Source organism: Gymnodraco acuticeps, unplaced genomic scaffold, assembly GCF_902827175.1.
Source record: "Gymnodraco acuticeps unplaced genomic scaffold, fGymAcu1.1, whole genome shotgun sequence".
NCBI lineage: Eukaryota > Metazoa > Chordata > Actinopteri > Perciformes > Bathydraconidae > Gymnodraco > Gymnodraco acuticeps.
Window position 1 is genome coordinate 1,123,194 of NW_022989937.1, and position 20,974 is coordinate 1,144,167.

Consider the following 20,974-nt stretch of genomic DNA (forward strand, 5'->3'; position numbering starts at 1 on the left):
ATAGGCAATTCGCCAGATTCTTCAAGGCACTACTCAGGGGAAAGAAATAGTACAGAGTTTAGAAGAAAAGTGCTCCATCATCAGCAAGCAGAGAAAGCAACTTGTAAGACTACGTGTATCTCACCTGCTGGAAACCAATGGTGAAACGTGAGTGAGCCGCATATGAATTATTCTGTGAACATACACTTTCAAACAGATGAGATAAGAAATGTCAGTAAAGTAAATGTACGATGTTGCTGTCCAACACTGGCTATCACACACCTTCAACAACAACCAAGGAGTGCATGCGGTGAACAGCAGAACTCAAATGCACTTTAAAACCGCATCACAATTCAGTGTTTAATTCATGGATTTGAATCGTCATATATTTGTAACAATGATTACTGTCTCATCTCATCGTTCTTTGACAAACTACTACTGTCTATTTTAACAGGCCATCCACAGACACAAAGAAAGCCCTTGCCGTGGCATTGGTGTATGAATTCCCTTGCCTTTTGGATGGTACAGGCAGTGGCTATGTAAGTTAATCAATCAACACATAAAGGAGAACACTCCATACACACACACCTAAAAGAAATGTGCTCAAACGTTTTTCCTAGTGCACAGTCACACGCACATTTTTGGATTGCTCCTTAAAATCCCATGTAACCATCTTCATGGTTTACGCCAGGCCAATTTAATCTGAATCTAATTTTCTCTTTTACAGGGAGCTTGGTACACACCTGGCCGAAATCACAAACCTGCTACAGGTTTCCTGGAGGAGCGCTTGAGGAACGTCAGGAAGCGCATGAGAATGCTGAAACGACCACGCCACCAAGAACAACAGAAGGAACAGACCGTCCCTAGTACACCAGGTAATACTAATAACCAATATTAATTATCCCCGCCAGGCTAGAATAGACAAATGCAAGGGATTATATTTTAGGTCCCATGACTCTTCTGTCCATCCATCTTCTAAAAGCTAGTCTCAGGCACCGCTGGACCGATTGGCGACTTTTCACACACTCTCCAAGTAGGCCAGAACCCCAAATGTTTGAAATCAGCTATAATGAATCTGAGGACCTCTGTACTTATCATTCAACAGAATATGATGTGCCTCCTGAAAAACTTCTAGAAATGGTTGAATGGATGAAGGTCAATCGGTATCCAGTGTCCCAAGTTGAGGACTACATGAATCAAACAGCTCTACATAGAGGCAAGTGGATTCGCAGCAATGGATCTAAAAGCCTCCCGGAAATCTTGACTGAGTTCCCTAGGCTTTTAGACAATCCTGGCATGGTAAGAAATTATTTTTCTATTGCGGTTTTGTCTATTTGAATGATACTCTATTTGTGTTAGGATTTGAGGTAAGGCAGGGCCCAAATGCAGATTGAGGAAAAGCGGGTTTCAAAGTGTAACAAAAGGCGAGCTTTAATTACAAAAGGTTGTTGACAATGAAAAAACAAAACAAAACCATGAATCCATAAACAGGTAGCACAAGGTAGCATCCAGCCAAAAACGACAGTGACAAACATGGAGGGTGACAGGAAAGACAATGAACCGACAAGGAACACAGGGGAAGACGAGACTAAATTGTATTGTCATACTGATATTTTGTACAAATTGTGAAGTCCACTGAGACAAATGTAACATTTGTGATATTGGGCTATATAAATAAACATTCATTGATAGATTGATTGATTGACTAAATACAAAGAGGGGTAATCACAGGGCAAGACACAGGGAGGGAATGCAGAAACACAAAGGCAATAGGTGAACACAATCAGACACAGGAGGGAAAACACAGGAAGGAAGAAAAGACACAGGTGAGGAGGGAGGAGAAAACACAGGGGCACAAGGTGAACACAATTGGGTTATCAGGCAGGAGGGAACACAGAGACAGGAAGCAACAGACAAGACAGGGGGGGGTGAACACTTTTCAAAATAAAACAGGAAACCAAAAACAGATCTAGACAAGACAAAACACAACACAGACAGATCGTGACAATTTGACTGATACTCTGCAATGCACTACAAGTTTATGTTTAACCACTTAGACCCTACAGTATATACTTTGTAATAATTTACCTGTTGAAGTGACACTGGCTGTCAAATTGTCCCCTAACCCTTTTCCTAACAGGTACTACAAGCCCATATCATTTCTTTAAACACTGTTCTATTGTTTATTTTCAAAATGTATCAGATATCACAAGACTTCCAGCAGCTTCATCCAGAGGCAGTAGGAAAACTGTTTCAGAACTGGGCTACTATGAGTGACCAAATCCTTACATATGCCCAGCGAGAGGGAAAACTGCCCTTGGTGTTTGATGACATGACACCAGGTAAGCTATTTCTTACTATGCAACACACACACACACACACCGGTTCTTTGAAAATAGCAGATCTACATGCTTGTATTGCGTCCCAATGAGACTCGTTGTGAGCTTGTGGATCTGCAATTTTTTTTATATTTTAACAATCATCTGTATGGGGTCCCTTGCACAACATGTTTTCGGATGGGAGTCTGTTGACAAATACATGAACAAGTTTGTGAACCACTTCATTAGATACCTTTTGTCTTTCTGTGATTCCTGCTCCCCCCCTTCCTTTTCTTTCTCTTTCTGGAAACAATCAAAACGATGGAGCTTGCACAAAAACAAATGTCACCCACTGTTTTACACCTGTAAACCTGTGATGTGACAATAACGATTCAGATTCTGATAAGATGTCACAACACTTCCTGTGATTATAATAGGCTATACAATTCACGCCTTGTTTTTACCATTCAACACCAGGGCAGAAAAGTCAATATTGGTTCAGAAATATCAATCTTTATATACTATTTAAATGTTGATGTTAATATGTATTTTTCTTATATTGCGTAGACCGAGCTTTGAAAGTCCTGCCGATTCTGCTTCCTCCATCGGTCTACAGGATTGGAGGAAAAGTCCACAGACCCACCATAGAGGAGTCCTGCAAGTCCTTCATTAATATCCAACCAGTAAGTTTTACTTTTGTTTTTCTACTTCAATAATGGTGGGTGTTTCTGTGTTTATATACTAGCATTTTCATACTTCAATAAAAAAGATAATAAAAACAACATGCTTAACTTAAATGGCAGGTTATATTGCAAGTAACTGTTGTGTAATTAACAGGTGGGCACCAACATGGTACAGTACCTACAGACAGCAGAGAGAACTCAACCCTTCCCGCACATCTTGTGTCTTGGTGATGACATGACAACATGCCAGACCTTCACCATTGTGTCAGACAACGCCATTGAAACGGACACTTTGCTGGGTGCAGTAGATCTTTGTTTTAAGGCTTTCTTTGTGTTTGACCTCAATTACACAAAGCAGTGTCTCCCCACCTGGGAGTTTATCCAACAGGCAGCATATAACATTGATGGACATGAATCCTCAAATGTCAAATTTATGAGGACATCAATTGTAGCTTTGGCCTAAAGGTACACAGAGAGAAGTAGCCTTTTAGTGATGTGTGTCAAACAAGTTGACAGCTGCTCTCTAAAAATATGATTGACACAAAACATGATTGCAGAAGACAGTAGGCACACACTTAAATGGTGTCAAAACATTGACCTGCGTTTACAGTACCTACTATTCCTGTTAATTCATTCTTACTTTACGTGATTTAATTTACTTATTATTTACTTATTTAATTTACTTCATTTATGTATTTACCTTGTAATGTTTGTGTCTGTATATAGTTTCTGCTGGGCAGAGAAATGTTTTATCTCTATATTTAAACATGTTCATGTTATTTAAACCTGAAAGAGAAGTTGGTCCAGATAACAGCACTTTGTAATATATCATTTGTTTTAAGGTTCTTTGTTTTTTTGGGGGGGGGGGGGTTGAATTTGTATTGTTTGCATTGTTCTTTTATAGTGGCCTGAATGTTGACGATTTGCCAAAGATGTTCAAATTATGAATAAATGCATTTTTATATATATATACGGTGTGTTTGGAGATTATTCATTACACTATTATACATTATTATTATATTATATTTAGCCCAACAATATAGTTAATTTCAATCACTAGCTTGGGTCAAATAAACAACCCAATATATGGTTTATATTAATTTAACCCAGTGATGTAGTTAATTTCAATCACTAGCTTGGGTCAAATAAACAACCCAATGTATGGGTTAAAATGATCCAGCCCAGCATATGGGTTAAGACAACCCAGCGCGTGTTCTGTCCTATAGTGACTCAGCAGCTGGGTTATGATTGGGTTATTTTTTAACCCAGTAGTTTTAAGAGTGTATAACATAGCACCCCATATGTTACTTATGAAAATATTCAGGACACTCTGGTCTTGCTAGAGATGCAAGTCACTCACCTTAGAGCACTGTCTTATGAGATACTTAGCTGCAAATGAGAAATCCGATTTTTGGAAAACCTCAAAACTCTTGTGAAAACACATTTACTCATCTCATCTATTTTTTGGAGCAGTGTCATGGTCTTTGTCTGTCTTCCAGGACAAGGGGTCTGGCTGCTGTGTAGGTGATGGTGCATGGGCTTCTGGTGGCTGTGTCGGAGGGAGGTAGGTGTGATTGTCCCAGGTTGATGCTGGTGGCCGTGTGGGAGGTACGTCTGCTAGGCGAGACTTCTTTGCTGGCTGGGTTGATCGTGATGGCTGTGGTGGAGGCCTTTGTCCCGAGGTGTATCTTAATCTTGTGGCAGATGGAGATGGAGGCCACTGTAGTGATGATGGTCCTCTGGTCCTTGGCGGTGAAGGCCCTTGAGCCACGGTAGATCTTGACCTGGGGGCAGGGACAGATGGAGGTTCTTGCTGCTAGGCCCAGACAGCTGTGAAATCTGAAAAAAAATATAGGACAATAATTACTACTAAGTTTGTTAAAATAAAGTTCAAGTGGAATGTTTCTCAAGCACAAATAACAATGCACAACTCAAAATAAAATTCTCTCTCAGGAGGAGGAGGAGGAGGAGGAGGAGGAGCGTGTGAGAGATAGAAAGAGAGACGTTGTTAGTATTTGGTGCTAGCTCGGAGCTAACGGAGATTAGAAGCCGTTTCAACAATAAGGAGAGGGAGAGCTCTCATGTGGGACTGAGAGAGATAACGTCAGCTCAGGGATTTGGTCATCATTTCCATCTATGTAATATTAGTTGTATATAAAATGAGTTAATAAATCATTCCACTGTGTGCAATAGGTCAGTACAAAATAAAAAATACAATTTGAAAGGGGAGTGATTAGTAAAATATGCATAAATAAAAAGAAAGAATGCAGACTAGGTAAAATAAAGATAGGAGAGAGGAGTTGATCAAATATGTGTTATTGCTTGTGAGCAAGCAGGATTTTTAATGATTGAAATATATACTAGTACCCCCCTAGAGGATGTGAGGTCATCACAAATAAAACAGGTTCACATGGATAGGATACTAGATAAGTGTGCACACTCATTATATACACTACACATTTTTCTTGGATTTGTTAACACTATAGTCCCTAATATATTTGTAGAAAGGCAGGAAATGGAATTAAATTGAGAAAATGTTTCATTGCCCCCTGTTTTGTGTCCCCCCCACTTCTCAAACCAAAGTTACACCCTTACACCCACACAATGCAAGTACACTATTACTGTAATATTTACCTATCTTCAAATGGATCCTTGTTGCTGTATTCTTCTTCTTCAGGAGAGTAGAAGCCTCCAGGTTCTGATGCTCCATCTCCACTGCTGCTAGTGTTACAAGTCCGCTGTGCAGAGCTGGTAATCAGATAATAAGCCTGTTGATCAGGAGAAAAGAATGAAGCAGAGGGAAAGTTGCTGCCGTTTGTGTGGTCGTTCTAGCCAGAATGTATTAAACAAATTAATAAATTCACTTACAAATTATATCTGTTTTCTCTATTTATCTAAATCATTCTTTGTGTAACCGGTCTGGATTGACGCCACATGTATCTCTGCGTTGTGTCGAATGAAAACGACTTCCTTCTTGTCAACCAGGTTTATTATCTGTGCAAACAGAATATAATGACAGCAGGAAATGGCTTCACCAGCTTTCTACCTCAATACTTCGCCTCAGTGAGGCCTGAAGCTAACTGAGAATGTAAACATACATTTAGCAAATCAAAATAACCGTATGACATATGTGTCTCTAATCAAAAATGGACATAAATCCAGATGCCATATTATGACTTTGATGAAGGATTAAAGCCCTTTTCATTTACAGTATATAATACAGTGATTACAGATAACACACACAACCCGGTCGACTGTACTCACTTTAACATTGCTATGTTGTACAGGCACACTATTAGCATAGCATTAGCGCTTTAGCATTTAAATAATATGAACAATTATGACCTCAGACCAGCATTTCACATATTTATACAAACAGAATAAACTTGAAATGTAAGCCAAACTAGTGCAAGGGAGTCATACACATGGTAACATGGTAGAGCCCTACATTATTCAGGGAGCAACAGCCTGCGCTAAAGAAGCAAGCGGACGCCATTAGCCACACGCTAGTGGCGTAGCTCACAGAATGACATTAAACTACACATAAAACAGTTTCAAACACACTTCTTTGATCGAAATATGACATAATCTGTGTCCACACTACTAACCTGTTGAACAGGAGAAATTAATGAAGCAGATGGGAACGTTGCTGCCATGTGTCTGGTCGTTCCATGGATGTATAATCGTTCTTCTTCTTCTCTCGGTTTTTTTGGCGGATTGCAAACAACTTTAAGGTGCATACCGCCCCCTACTGTACAAGAGCGTGTATCAACATATCATCCTGTCAGCACTTGTGGAATTATACCACTGTGTTTACGTTGTTTTCAATTCTTCCAATCAATCCTTTTTCACTCAAATACTTAAGAATGGCCTTCCTGGTAGCTCTTACCCCCTCACCTTCTGTTCCCAGTATCCCCATCAGGTTCCACTCTCCCTGTCTCTTAGTTTTTCCTTCTCTGTTTTGTACATGTTGCAGTGTAATATGAAATGTTCCACATTTTCTTTAACTCCACAGTTCCTATGACATAGAGTAACATTCAATGCTGTGTGATCCAGTCTGAGTCTAGCTATCATGATTTCCTAGATTAAGTTCTATGAGTAATTCTTCTCTGACAGTTGTTGTTGACTGTATACTTTTTAAAATGGATAATGAATCTGTGCATATCACCACCCTATCTGGTCTGACCTCTTCAACCCACTGTAATCCTATTATTACAGCCAGCATTTCTGTTGCACACTGATAATTGATCTGACGCTCTTTTTGAAATTGATATTTTAAAGTCTGGGATATATATACCAACTCCAAGACACTCTTCCTTGTTCTTAGAACCATCGGGCGGTGGTGGCGAAGTCCATAGGGACTTGGCTTGGCAACTGGAAGGTCACCAGTTCAAGTCCCGGAAAGACCAAGTGCTACCGAGTTGTCCCTGAGCAAAGCACCGTTCCACACTGCTCCCCGGGCGCCGTACATAATGGCAGCCCACTGCTCCTAACACTAGGATGGGTCAAATGCAGAGAAACCGTTTCGTTACACGGTACCTGTACTGTGTAATGACAATAAGTTGAATCTATCTGTGTATATTTTGAGGTAATTGTGATAATGATTGATTAATTGTTGATTGCACCTATACACAACCGTAACGCTTTATATTGTAATCTATCCATTTTTAGTAATGACATTTTTGCTGCTGCTGCATATATATTATACACCCGTAATCCAGAGTTGTCCTCATAATTGCCCTATAGATGTCAATTAGTGCCTGTTTGTCTGCCCCCAGTCTCATCCAGCCACTGCTCTTAATAGGTTAACAACTTTTTGGGATTTTGTTTCCAAATGTTTAATATGGGTTTTCCATGTACATTTACTATCTAACCATATAGATATTTAAATGCATTGACCTCATTCATCGGCTTTCCATATGATGTAAGCTTCTCAGTCTCCATCTTGCGTTTATTTGTAAATGTCATGAAGCAAGATGTGCTTGCTGACAGTTTGAAACCCCAGTTGTATGACCACTTCTGGAACATTTCTTCCCCTTATCCATATGTCCCCGTCATCTGCATACAACGCAGATTTGATGCATCCGTCCAACTTAGTCAATATGTCATTTATCATAATGTTAAATAATATCAGGCTGATTGAACTCCCTTGGGGAATACCATTTTCTATATTGAAGTCTTTCGAAACCTCTGCCCCTACTTGAACTCTGAATTTCCTGTCTGAGCCATGATCCTGTTACTGTTACCTGTTACTGTCACCTGTCACTTAATTTGATGAGTAACCCATCCCTCCACATAGAGTCATAAGCCTTATCAATGTCAATATATACTATTGCCATAACCTCTTTCATTTTCAGTGTCTTCACTGTATTCCCACCTCATTGATCACTCTAACCAAAGCATTGTGGATCTTCCTTTGTGAAAACCAGTCTGGAAATTACTCAGCAACCCTCTTTGTTCTAAGACATGTCTATATGTCATCTTCTCCATCCATTTACACATTTGTGGCTGGACGCTGGCTAGTGCCGCCCTACACACACACACACACACACACACACACACACACATGCACCCTCTCTTGTGGCTGGACGCTGGCTAGTGCCGCCCTACACGCACACACACACATACACGCTATCATGGCTGGACGCTGGCTAGTGCCGCCCTACACACACACGCACACACACACACACTCTCTTGTGGCTGGACGCTGGCTAGTGCCGCCCTACACGCACACACACACACACACGCTATCATGGCTGGACGCTGGCTAGTGCCGCCCTACACACACACGCACGCACACACACACACTCTCTTGTGGCTGGACGCTGGCTAGTGCTGCCCTACACGCACACACACACACACACACACACACACACACACACACACACACACACACACACACACACACATATTTATTGTGCCTTTTTATTTGCTCGTATTATGATGGGATTTGGTGTAATTTAGTAAATGGTTGTGTGTTGTGTGTGAAAAATGTAGATCCCTAAAAAGTGTGTTGGTGTATGATCACATTTGTATTTGAAAATGTCTAAAGTTCATAAAAACATTCTCAGTGTTCAAGTCAATCACTGAAAAGGGTGACGATATCACAAGGTTCAAGGTTCTTTATTGTCAAACTATAGCAACAGAGTAATTATGTCGTTGAAAATCTTAGGTCCAGCATCCAACAGTGAATATATATATAAAATCTAAGTGTTAATGATTGTCAGTAGAGATGGGATGGAAGAAGGTGCTATATATATATAATTCCAAAGCTGGTAAAGACCTTTCAAATGTAGCAATAATAGTCATATAAGAAAAGTACTGATCTAATAACAGATTTGTTCTTGAATCAACTTTTTCATGTAATTTTATTTCATTTTAAATAAAATGAAACATTCACAGTTAATGTAATTAGTTTATACATTATTAATGCCATATATGTTTGCATACATTCACAGTAAATATTTATTCAGTATGATAGCTGTCTCACAGAAGTTAAATCCATTTCTCACTTATTCTGACAATCTACTTAACCCAAAATAAAAGAACCCAATAAAAAGAGTTGTTAAATAATAGAGAAGTCACGTTGTAATATGAAGTCACGTTGTAATAACAATAACTAATCTAACTAACTAACTAATCTCTCTCGTTCAGATTAATATTGTCGGGTGTTCTTTTTCTGCTTTGCCAAAGACCACTGTGTCAAGGGTCCCATTTGGGTTGCCGTATGGAGCAGACCATCTCGCACATGCGCAGTACAGATCGGGCAGCTCAACAACTTCATTTAAAAAGTGCAAAAACCAGGGACCTTCACCAGGACCAGGTCAACAACTTCATTTAAAAAGTGCAAAAACCAGGGACCTTCACCAGGAGAGCAAGTCACTGGATAGGATAGTCGTGCGACGGAGTGGAATGGCGTCTTTGAGTCCTGGAGAAGAGGATATGGAAAGTGCATCTGAAGGAGAAGGAGGATGGAGTGAAGTAAGGAAAAAGACTTCAAGAAAGAAGATAGACATGTCAAGTGACAGTCTTAGTGAATCTGATTCACGGAATGAGTTGAAGAGAGTAAAGAAAAAGAATGAGAATGAAGATTGGAAAGTGATTGTGGAGTTTGGTGAGCAAACCGCAGCTAAGCTACATCCAGTGGCCCTGACTAAAGCAATTCACAAAGAAATTGGATCGATAAAGCAAGCAAGATTCCTGAGCAAAGGACGGATGTTGATTGAATTGATGAATGCAAAACAACAGGAAAAGTTACTGAAAATGAAGACCCTGAATGAAGTTCGAATTAAATGCCATGTTCCTGGAGCAAATCGGAAAATACTTGGAGTTATCAGTGGAGTTCCCATAGAAATCGGCATAGAAGAGCTCAAGAAAGAAATTAAAGGGGGGAAAGTGTCTGTAGTTAAGCGTCTTCCTACTAGGTATCAGGGTAAGATAGTGGATAGTTTGTCTGTTCTTCTTCAGTTTGAAGAAACAATTCAACAGAAGATAATGATCGGTTGCATGAGCTTTCCAGTAAGAGAATTCATCCCTAAACTTCTGCGGTGCTTTAAATGCCAAAGGTTTGGGCATGTGGCAGACAAGTGCAAAGCAACTAAGCCCAGGTGTCCAACATGTGCGGGGGAACATGAATATGGTAGTTGTGCTGCAGGTGCTAAGGTGAAATGTTGTAACTGTGGTGGGGAACATAGTGCTGCGTATCAGGGCTGCGAAGTGCAGAAAAAGGCCAAGGAGGTGCAGAGATTCAAAGTGCAAAATAAAGTCTCATATGCTGAAGCAACAGAAAAGGTTTCCCTAAACATAGCTAGGAAATCCCAAGTAGCAGCAAGTATATTCTCTTCAAAAGATTTTCCCAAACTCACACAGGCAAAGGAAAGCTTCACAAAGTGTTCACATAAATGTGTGATAGGAGAGGATGCATTGATTGTTAATAAGTACAAATGTGTGGCCTTTATTGGGAAAGTGGTGAATGTTGCTTTGCAACAAACAAAAAAGAGGTCAAGACTGAAAACAATAGTGGAAGCAGCAGGTGAATTTTTGGGGATAAAGGATATAACCGTTGAAATGATGCATGATATGCTAGCCCCCAATAATGATGATTCACAGATTAGTGAGTAGATGAATGGTTTTTCTCATTCTTCAGTGGAATGCTAGAAGCCTTATTGCAAATGGACAAGAATTCAAGACTTATATATATCAGTTAAAAGAAAAACCAGATGTTATTTGTATTCAAGAAACATGGCTGAAGACTCATTTGGACTTCATAATTGGGGGATATACTGCTATAAGACAAGATAGAAATGATGGCCAGGGAGGGGGATGTGCAATCTTTATCAGAGAAGTAATGTCTTATAGTAGGCTAATATTTAAGAACAGTCATGATTTAGAAATAGTGGGTGTAGAAGTTTGGATTAATAAAAGGAAAATTAGTGTCCTGAATTTTTATAATCCATGTAATAAACTCAAAATAGAGGAATTAGACAGTCTTTGCCAAGGAAATGAAATAATATGGTGTGGTGATTTTAATGCACATAATACAATGTGGGGAGGGAGATCAACAGATTACAACGGACAGGTGGTGGAAGACTTAATGGAGGCAAAGGAATTTGTTTGTTTAAATAATGGGCAAGGTACAAGACTCAATTTTAGAGATGGAACAGAGTCTGCGATCGACCTAACTCTTGTAACAAGTGAATTAGCTTCGGGTAGCAGTTGGGAAGTATTGGCAAATAACAGTATTGGGAGTGATCATCTTCCGATTATAATCAAGTTTGATATTAGTAATGTGGTTGAGCTAGATGGTATCATGAGATGGACCTTTTCTAAAGCAAATTGGGAGATGTTTGCTAAATTGTGTGATAAAGAATTTGATCAGATTGATATGGCAGGAAGTATTGATGAAATAAATGAACAATTTACTTCAAATATAATTAAAAGCGCTAATCAAACTATTGGGAATAAAACTGGTAAACTTAGTAAATGTGTTAAGATGGTACCGTGGTGGAACAAAGAATGTAATGATGCAATTCGAAACAAAATCAGGCTGTTTGGAAAGCTAAGAAAGACACATTCATTACACAATTTATTAGAATATAAAAAGGCACAGGCTCAGGTAAGGAACATTGTTAAAAGAGCAAAAAGGGAGTGTTGGAGAGGATTCTGTTCAAGTATTGGGAGAACTACACCATTAGATAAAGTATGGGGAATGGTTAAGAAGATGAGGGGAATAAGACAGCAGAGTAACCTGCCAGTGTTAGAGAATGGAGGGGAAATTGCCACCGGTGCTATGGAGAAGGCAGAAATTCTAGCTAAGAATTTTGTCAAAGTTCATTCTTCGGAAAATTTGACAGAAGAAGGTAAGATCAGGAGGCAGGAAGTGTTAGATGAACATCCTAATGTATATGAAGATAGACATTCGTCGCAGAGTGTTGTAAATATACCTTTTTCTATTCAAGAGGTGAGAAGAGCATTAAGTAAGTGTAAAATGACTGCTCCTGGGAAATATAATGTATGCTATATAATGTTGACCAAATTAAGTGATTTTGCATTAGAAAAGCTGCTGGAGATGTACAATAAGATTTGGGAGAAAGGGAAGCTGCCAATAATATGGAAAGAGTCTGTCATTATTCCTATTAGAAAACCTGGGAAAGATCCAACCAGTCCAGGCAGTTATAGACCTATAGCTCTGACATCGCACTTGTGTAAAGTTATGGAAAGAATGATAACAGAAAGGCTGACATACTACATTGAGAAAAATGAACTAATGACTCCTTATCAGAGTGGGTTTAGAAGAGGGCGGAGTACTTTAGATCCATTGCTGTGCCTGGAGTCTGAAGTCAGGAAAGCACAAGCGAATAAGGAGTGTGTTGTAGCCGTATTCTTTGATGTGGAAAAAGCTTACGATATGATGTGGAAGGAAGGATTATTAATAAAACTGGACATTATGGGTCTGGGAGGTAATTGGATTATGGATTTTTTGTTTGGCCGTGCCATCAGAGTCCGAGTTGGCAATTCATATTCTCGAAGGCATGACGTTGAAAATGGAACCCCGCAGGGGAGTGTAATTAGTCCTCTTTTGTTTTCTATCATGATAAATGATATATACACACAAGTAGGATCTGATATTGGTAAGTCACTTTTTGCAGATGATGGAGCTATTTGGAAAAGGGGCAGAAATGTAAAATATATTGTAGCTAAGATTCAGGAAGCCATTACGGAAATTGAAAGCTGGTCTCTGACATGGGGGTTTAGATTGTCGGTGGAAAAAACTGAAACTTTATTTTTTACGAGGAAAAGGATAAGTGAGGAGGTTAGGTTAAAACTTTATGGACAAGATCTAAAGAAAGTGAAGACATTTAAATTTCTGGGAATATGGTTGGACGAGAGAGTCACATGGAGTACGCACATTGATAAAGTAGTGGATAAATGTAAAAGGGTTTTAAATGTTATGAGGTGCTTGGCAGGCACTAAGTGGGGGGCTGATAAAGCTGCTTTGAGGAACGTATACACAGCCTTAATTAGATCAGTCATAGAATACGGACTAATAGTGTATGGTTCAGCTGCATATTCTTCTCTTCAAAAATTAGATAGAGTCCAGGCACAAGCACTAAGGATATGCTGTGGGGCAGTCAGATCTACACCAGTGTCTGCACTTCAGGTAGAGGTCGGAGAAATACCAATTTCTTTGAGGAGAAAACAGTTAATTGTTCATTACTGGGCAAATCTTCAGGGCCATAAAGATACTCACCCTACCAAACAAACTGTACAAACAAGTTGGGAAAGTAACAAAATAAAAAAAGAAAGTTTTTGTGTTTGTGTTTCGGAAATATGTAAGGAATTCAAAGTTAAAGAATGGAGTATTAGTCCGACGGTGGTGTTATCAGCTGTTCCACCATGGTTGCTACCTCAACCTATAGTAGATGTATCACTATTGAAACGATTACATTCAATGAAAAACAAAATCAATGTACAGGCTTATGTGAACACTGTTCTACATGAACAATATGGGCAGTTTATACAAATATTTACTGATGGATCCAAAGATCCAGAAAATGGTCAAACTAGTTGTGCATTTTATGTTCCTGAATTAAAAGTAAAAGTGGGAAAGCGTACGAGTGATCACATTGCAGTATATACAGTAGAGATGATGGCTATCTCACTAGCACTTCAGTGGGTAGAGGAAATACAGCCAATGCGAGTGGTCATTTGCTCTGACTCCAGTGCAGCTCTGGAGAGCATAAACAACTTCTCTTCAGAATGTCGTCAGGATATTTTACATGAAATTTTACACATCATGTTTAGGTTAGTTCATCTGGGAATTGTTGTTCAATTTGTGTGGGTTCCAGCGCATGTGGGTATTAGAGGGAATGAAGTAGTGGATCAACTGGCAAAATGTGGTTTGAAAGCAAACCAGATTGATATAATTGTACCCATCAGTCGATCAGAAGTCAAATCTGTTACAAAAGTGGTTATCAAGCAACAATGGCAACAACTATGGGACAGTAACATCAAAGGAAGACATTTATACCAGATACAAAGGGAAGTAGGAACAGGAAGCACTTGGGGGAGTAGTAGAAGAGAACAGAGCATTAACAGCAGGATAAAATTGGGACACTCTGGATTAAACTCATCACTGCATCTGATTGGGAAACATCCAAATGGCAATTGTGATGGTTGCCAACAACCAGAGACAATACATCATGTATTTTTTAGCTGCCCGGAATATACAAGGCAAAGACTCATTCTGAAAACTGCACTGGAACAACTCAACATCAAGGACATGGATTTCAAATCAATATATGAAAGTAAATCAAGAAATGAAGCAAACAAGCTGATCTTCAAATTCCTCAAAAGCACTGGTTTGAGGACAAGGATTTAATATGAACATTTAATAACTCAACAGTAGGTGGCGATATATGCTCCAAGTGGAAGCGATTCACCATTAAATTGAAGAAGAAGAAGAAGAAGACAGATCGGGCAGATCATGTGGGCAGATCGGTAGTGACAGAGGTAATCGTCGTAACCAGCAGTCTTCATCCGCCTCTATCCAGTCTTTGACACTTGGAAAACGAGCACATGTGATACTGGTAAGGATAAACTAATGTTAATATATATATATATATATATATATATATATATTAATATAATTTCACATACCGAAACGTTAACGCTTGTCTGAGTATATCTTCCGTTGACTCTGGCTGTGGGTCTTACCGGCTGTTGATAGCCCTTATAAGCTAACGCTAGCATGCTTTATTCAGACATTAGCCTTTAGCGCGCTTGGATTTATGGGTGGCTAACGTTACTACAGTCCGGTAGCTCATTTAAGAAAATGTAACGTTATTTATGGAAAACGTTAGCCTACGTGTGTCTGGCCGTGACTCTGACTGAGTAGGCCGTAAAAGCTTGCGCTAATGTTTAGCATGCGCTAACGTTTAGCTTGTGCTAATGTTTAGCATGCGCTAACGTTTAGCATGCTTTATTCAGACCACGCATTATCCAGTGAAGAACACTCCGCAGAGCATATATTTCTCAACACAACATTAACTGTAACGTTAAATGTTCTTAACTGAGCTAGTGGACTGTAAAAACACTACCCACCCATGACTCCAATTCGACTACAGGCTAAAGTCAATGTCTGAATAAAGCATGCTAGCGTTAGCGGTCTACCAGCATGAGTCATGGCCAGATTCAACGGTAAATATATTCAGACAAACATTAAGTATATTAACTTTACCTTTTCTTAACTGAGGCTTGGTGGCCTGTAAACAGTATGAACAGGCGGGCTGCGTGTTTTCTATTGTAAATAAATAGATAAGACTATGAATTTGTATTTATTACCAGAGTAGAAATTCTGGTGTTAAACGTCAATTTAAGGACAGAGTAATGTGTTTCTTTCATATTGACGAGCGACTTATATTTTAATTTTCAAGTTCAATTGATAAAGATATTGTAAATGTAACTTTAGTTTACAACATCGTGTTATATATTTTTACATCACCAAAATGTTGACCACTGTCCTAAAATAAAGTATAGGCTTTGAGTAACGAATTTTAGTGGGCTGTCTTTCATTTTGACACACAGAACAATGTTATAATAAACATACATACTGTATGTTAAATGGATATATCCGCCTTCTTTCATTTATCTTTCCATTCCCACAACAATATACATAAATAAATGGCATATTTTGGACATAGTTCGAATGGTGATTAATCATGATTAATTCATTTTTAAGCTGTGATTAATCTGATTTAAAAAATGTAATCGTTTGACAGCCCTAATATATATATATATATATATATCAACTTTGTATGTAATACTTTGTAAAGTACAACACAATGCAATTTGAAAAGAAAGAATGTATTGAGTGTACACCTGCATTTCATTAATTCCCTCTTCACATCTCTATTTCTCTCTTTCTCTTAGAGCGCCATGGCTGATATTGAACCACCTATTCGATTGCTGATCATCTTGAACGACCACAACAGCGTCAGACTGGAGCTTCGAAATGGGATTCCCAACTCAATGGAAGAGCTCATTGAGGAGGTCAAGAATTCATGTGGATTAGAAGGTTACATAAGGCTACAGTATAAAGACACTGATTTTTGGAACACATTTGTTAATCTTACATCTACACATGCGATTAAAGATTTAACAGTGATCAAAGTTGTCGAATTAGACCCCGATTCTACAACTGTGGTCTTGTACCCAGTTGAGATACCATTAAATAGTACCCTTACAAGTGGACTGTACAGTGAAGACTCCTCTGGATCTGTGAATACAGATGACACAGTACTACTTAGCGGCTCTTCCTCAGAATCATTAAGAACACAGCAGTGGCCTAAAGTGTTTCCAATCCCGGTCTTCTCCTATGACACAGAATGTCAATTACAGAGAGGAAATGCAGAGTACACAAAGAACCAATCTAGACTGACACCAAGCTCAAATCATCTGCAGAGCTTGCTGTGAACTCGTTGAAGACCAAGTCTCAAGAAGAGTCCTACCCTGCGAAGAATTTTAAAGAGAGCCAGGCGAGCTGAGGCCAACCATTTTCCATCCTTGCCGATTGGTGAGACTCCAGAAAGCATGGAGCAAGAGACAATTTCCCTTTTGGCAGAACAACAGAAAATAAACAATCGGCAATCAATAAAAGAAAAGATGGCGAAGGCGTTTGGATACCGAAGACAAGAAATAGTGCATCAGAGGCCAAGCATTGAAGGCCTCTTGGAGCGGTGGCCTGCACTTTTTCACATGGAAGAGGTAATTATTTTTGATGAAACCCTTGATTGTAAGCCTGTAGTGGAGAAGAATTGAGGGCCCAACTTACTAACAACTATAGACAGCCTAGGCAAATATGTTGACGTTTATTTTTTAATATATATCACAATATAAGCTTTACATCTATTACTCTTAGTGTCTTTATTTGGTGGTGGTTTTCAATAAATATGTGGATTAATTAATTTAAATAATACATTCATACAAGCTGACTTGGAGTACTTTTAATCAAACCGTTGGCTCTTTATAAAAAACATGTGTATTATAAATTCTCAGTATTTTTTGTTTTCTATGCTGCTTATATTTTCTAGGTAAATGCTGAGTTCATGCGCATAACAACATTTCCATTGGAGACAAAGTTCTTGGCGCAGTTGGACAAACACTCCACCAAACTACTGCAGGTCATCAGGAGCAGGGGAGGAGTTGTGAAACAGAAGACCACCGGGATCTTGCAGGTTTTGGATGAGGTATCTATGAATGAGTTTTTTATCTGTGGGATCAGTGGCTGAATCGTCCTTTTTTTTAAAATTTGATTTATTATATATATATATCTCTGTTCTTACTCAGACTGTGGACATCGCCATCAGAAGAGAATGCATCCTCAAATCTCTAATGATCTACCTGGGTGAACCTGTTGACCATCTCATCAAAGAATTCCAGGTAAGACCTCCCACTCACAAGAAGTTTGTTCATAAAAGAAAACATATTTGTACTGCATGCAAATAACTGCTTGGTTAGAAAGATAGTCATTTGTGATGACCTCCTGAGCTTTCCTCTTGGGCCGACTGAACTGACGCCTCAGGCCTGTTGAACTACACTCTGTGGTCCTCATCCATTCCCCTTTTTTTTGCATGATCTGCAGGACGCTGAGGCTGGAGAACTGGAGCAGGCAACAATGGAAACCTTTGTCACTGGGAAAGAGGATCAGTTTCATCGACCCAAAGACGTCAAGGTTCTCATCGAAGGAACAGAGGTCCTCAGCGGCTTGCCCTCGGTTGCGACAGCTTTTGCCATGCTCTTCGGGCTCATATTACGCACTGAAATGGGGCGAAGCCTGCGAGCTAGTTCAGGCAGTCAACTCGAGCACTTATGCTGCATTCATACATAACGCCCCCTTGCCACTCTACAACCAACCAAACAGAGTCTCCTTAATAAGCCGCTCTATTTAACCTGCCAGATCTCTCTCTATGCATTGCTTGCTGCTGCTATTGCCGCAGCTACCTCTACGTCGCTGCTGCTCGCTTCCCCACCACCACCCCAGCTTCCACCTGTAGGCTCGGGGGTTAGTTATTTGATCATCACTCATCGTGCTATGTATATCTATGGAGTGATGAGGCCCGAGCCTAGTCGCCAAACTCAACTATATGCTGCTTCTAATAAACATGTTAAAGGAACACGTGAGTTGTCTGACTGAACTTAAGATATCAGAAATAACTGCAATCCACTTTTGAAGTTGTGCAAAAAGTCCTGATGGAGGGGAAAAAGATGAGCCCAAAAGTGAATAGACTGAGAACCCAGCTGTTAGACACTTTGTTGCACTCACTCACAGTTACCATTGTTACATGGTAAGGTTTCTAAAACCAAGGTTTTATAATAATTATGCATTGTAAAACATTTGCGAAAAAGTGTTGTGTTCAGAAGTTGCACTTACAGTATGACCGATTTTCACTGTAGAAGTTATGCATGTCTAATCATTTTCAGAGATTACATGTCTCACAGGCGCAAGTTGTCAGTGTTGCTTTAAAAAAGTGTGCAGTGGATAATAAGGACAAGTCTTTTTTCTAAGAGTTTGATGTTTGGAAGCGGCCCACATATTACTGCATTTTAACTGTGGTACTTATTAACATGTCTAAGATCAGGTAATGGCTGCCTCAGAGGCCAAAGCTGGTTGTGTGAACAACTTGGTTTTCATTCAAATAAATGTGCTCTGGTGTTAAAATATACAGATTGATCTGAAGAAATGGACTTTCATTGAGTCAATGTAAAATATTTCGTGTGATTGATTACTCTAATATTTTTTTGTTGGTACAAAGTTTTACTTTTATTAGTGTACCTTTCAGTTGCATTGCACTCCTTAAACGTGTTTGAGACACTTTAGATAACAATGTGGCTGTCATTTGATTAACTCTGAAAATACAGAGGTTTTTATTGAATAAATCACCCAAAAATCACATGAATTGAGTTACAGGTGTCCCCTCAGCTGTGCAGACTTATTTAATAATACGGTAGGAAATTGTGGAGTAAAGTTAATATCTATCTTGTACACACACACTTTTCCTCTACTGATGAGAGGAAGACCGAGGGGACTAAAGTATTTCTTATTTTTCTACATTGACCTGAATGTATTCTTTATTCTGTGTATTTGTGGACTGAAATAAAAGTTTTTATAAAGTGTGATACATTTATTTGCAGTCACTTCATTATACGTTAAATACATTTAATTCAAGCTAAGATACATTAGCTAGTTAGTGCTCTTACCTGTGTGCCTCCTTCAAACAGCATTATAACCAGACTATCTTCAAACGATAAGTACCAGTTATAGCTACTTGATTTTAGATAAACAATTGAAAAGACAAAATCAACCAGCTAATGTATTGAAAGACCAATCTTTATTTTAAGGTGCCTTTTCTTTAAACCTTCAGATGTGAGATATTAGTTATGCAGTAATCGTATTGATAATACAAAAATACTGAGCAACTAGTTGAGTTAACTTTATATTTCTTATTGTCTAAAAAGCATTTATTACACTCATTTTTCCCACTCATAATCACAGTGTGTACCAATTGAGACTGTATTTCCCGTCAGGTGTCATCTCTCTAACCGGAGTACTGTTTTGGATGAAGCGGCTCTGGCACAAACATTACAACATACATCAGATTCCCCAATAGTAGGTGTAGCAGTACGTACAGCAAGTTGCATTACATAGATTGTTTTGAACCCACCTTCAAAATAGCATTGTGATTATATTACTGGATGGAAACTGAAAGCACGGGAACATTAATAAACTACATAACAGAAAGTATGAATAACAATAATGAAATTGTGACTGTAGATATGTTTATACTTTATATTATTTACTGTAAATGTTTAATTTAGATTTAATTATTGTGATTATTCTTTCTATCTAAATCTCACAATGGGGTAGGTTACAGGAACTTTTCATCAACAGATTGCTTTAGTCTGGCTTAACTCTTCACTGATTGGTTGCACACACTTTAAAAGTACTGGCTATGCAAAACAGAAGGTGAGGCTCATTATCATATTAAAAAAACGCGCGTTTTTTTACATGTCAAGAACGCGCGTAAAACCCGTGTTTTTTTACAAAAATCGCGCGTTTTAAACGGGCGAATAGTGGCACTTTAGGCTTTCCATACTTGCAACACACACACACGGAGGAGATGGCGGAGAGAACGCGCTCCGAAGTGTGGTTAAACTTTAGCCGTCTCGATGTGGACAATGCTCGTTACCAAAAGTGCAATAACAGTTTATCATGTAAGGGTAACGTTTCCACGTCAGGTGTTATGTATGCTAGCAGCAACACACAGAGTTAACTCAGTTATAAAAACATGGGTTAATGATTAGAGGTAACAGAGTTATTTATTTTGTTAAAGTTTCAGCTATTCTGTTTACAGTTCTGTCATCACATTATTTAATATAATTTGTTAAAACATTGTTGTTTCTTTTGATGTGAAATATTATGCATTTAATTAAAAT

General features: G+C 38.9%; 3 protein-coding genes and 1 long non-coding RNA gene across 4 annotated transcripts; 3 read left to right on the forward strand and 1 right to left on the reverse strand.

Moving 5' to 3' along the window:
- Positions 1 to 431: 431 nt before the first annotated feature.
- Positions 432 to 3,445, forward strand: LOC117542405. Its single transcript, XM_034210062.1, has 6 exons — positions 432 to 518; positions 707 to 854; positions 1,085 to 1,278; positions 2,183 to 2,321; positions 2,865 to 2,980; positions 3,135 to 3,445. Exons 2-6 carry the CDS (start codon positions 788 to 790, stop codon positions 3,441 to 3,443), a joined length of 825 nt encoding a protein of 274 aa, XP_034065953.1. The 5' UTR covers positions 432 to 518; positions 707 to 787; the 3' UTR covers positions 3,444 to 3,445.
- A 518-nt stretch (positions 3,446 to 3,963) lies between these two features.
- LOC117542412 lies at positions 3,964 to 5,881 on the reverse strand. The gene is made up of 3 exons (XR_004568434.1): positions 5,849 to 5,881; positions 5,615 to 5,748; positions 3,964 to 4,819 (listed from the first exon to the last, which is right to left on the reverse strand). It is a non-coding gene; the product is annotated as an uncharacterized LOC117542412 (long non-coding RNA).
- Positions 5,882 to 9,889: 4,008 nt separating this feature from the next.
- Positions 9,890 to 11,958, forward strand: LOC117542404. The gene is made up of 2 exons (XM_034210061.1): positions 9,890 to 10,752; positions 10,962 to 11,958. The coding sequence occupies exons 1-2, from the start codon at positions 9,893 to 9,895 to the stop codon at positions 11,014 to 11,016; spliced, it is 915 nt and encodes a 304-aa protein (XP_034065952.1). The 5' UTR covers positions 9,890 to 9,892; the 3' UTR covers positions 11,017 to 11,958.
- Positions 11,959 to 14,945: 2,987 nt separating this feature from the next.
- On the forward strand, positions 14,946 to 19,441 carry LOC117542407. Its single transcript, XM_034210064.1, has 5 exons — positions 14,946 to 15,069; positions 16,412 to 17,245; positions 17,572 to 17,727; positions 17,828 to 17,920; positions 18,123 to 19,441. Exons 2-5 carry the CDS (start codon positions 17,072 to 17,074, stop codon positions 18,366 to 18,368), a joined length of 669 nt encoding a protein of 222 aa, XP_034065955.1. The 5' UTR covers positions 14,946 to 15,069; positions 16,412 to 17,071; the 3' UTR covers positions 18,369 to 19,441.
- Positions 19,442 to 20,974: the final 1,533 nt, after the last annotated feature.

Excerpts from the sequence above, each read along its gene's own strand:
- LOC117542404 (XM_034210061.1), top strand. The coding sequence starts at position 9,893 with ATGGCGTCTTTGAGTCCTGGAGAAGAGGATATGGAAAGTGCATCTGAA. Across the intron at positions 10,753-10,961 it reads GTGCAAAATAAAGTCTCATA|TGCAACAAACAAAAAAGAGG; the intron begins TGCTGAAGCAAC and ends TGAATGTTGCTT.
- LOC117542407 (XM_034210064.1), top strand. The coding sequence starts at position 17,072 with ATGGAGCAAGAGACAATTTCCCTTTTGGCAGAACAACAGAAAATAAAC. Across the intron at positions 17,246-17,571 it reads CACTTTTTCACATGGAAGAG|GTAAATGCTGAGTTCATGCG; the intron begins GTAATTATTTTT and ends TATATTTTCTAG. Across the intron at positions 17,728-17,827 it reads TCTTGCAGGTTTTGGATGAG|ACTGTGGACATCGCCATCAG; the intron begins GTATCTATGAAT and ends GTTCTTACTCAG.
- LOC117542405 (XM_034210062.1), top strand. The coding sequence starts at position 788 with ATGAGAATGCTGAAACGACCACGCCACCAAGAACAACAGAAGGAACAG. Across the intron at positions 2,322-2,864 it reads GTTTGATGACATGACACCAG|ACCGAGCTTTGAAAGTCCTG; the intron begins GTAAGCTATTTC and ends TATATTGCGTAG. Across the intron at positions 2,981-3,134 it reads CCTTCATTAATATCCAACCA|GTGGGCACCAACATGGTACA; the intron begins GTAAGTTTTACT and ends TGTAATTAACAG.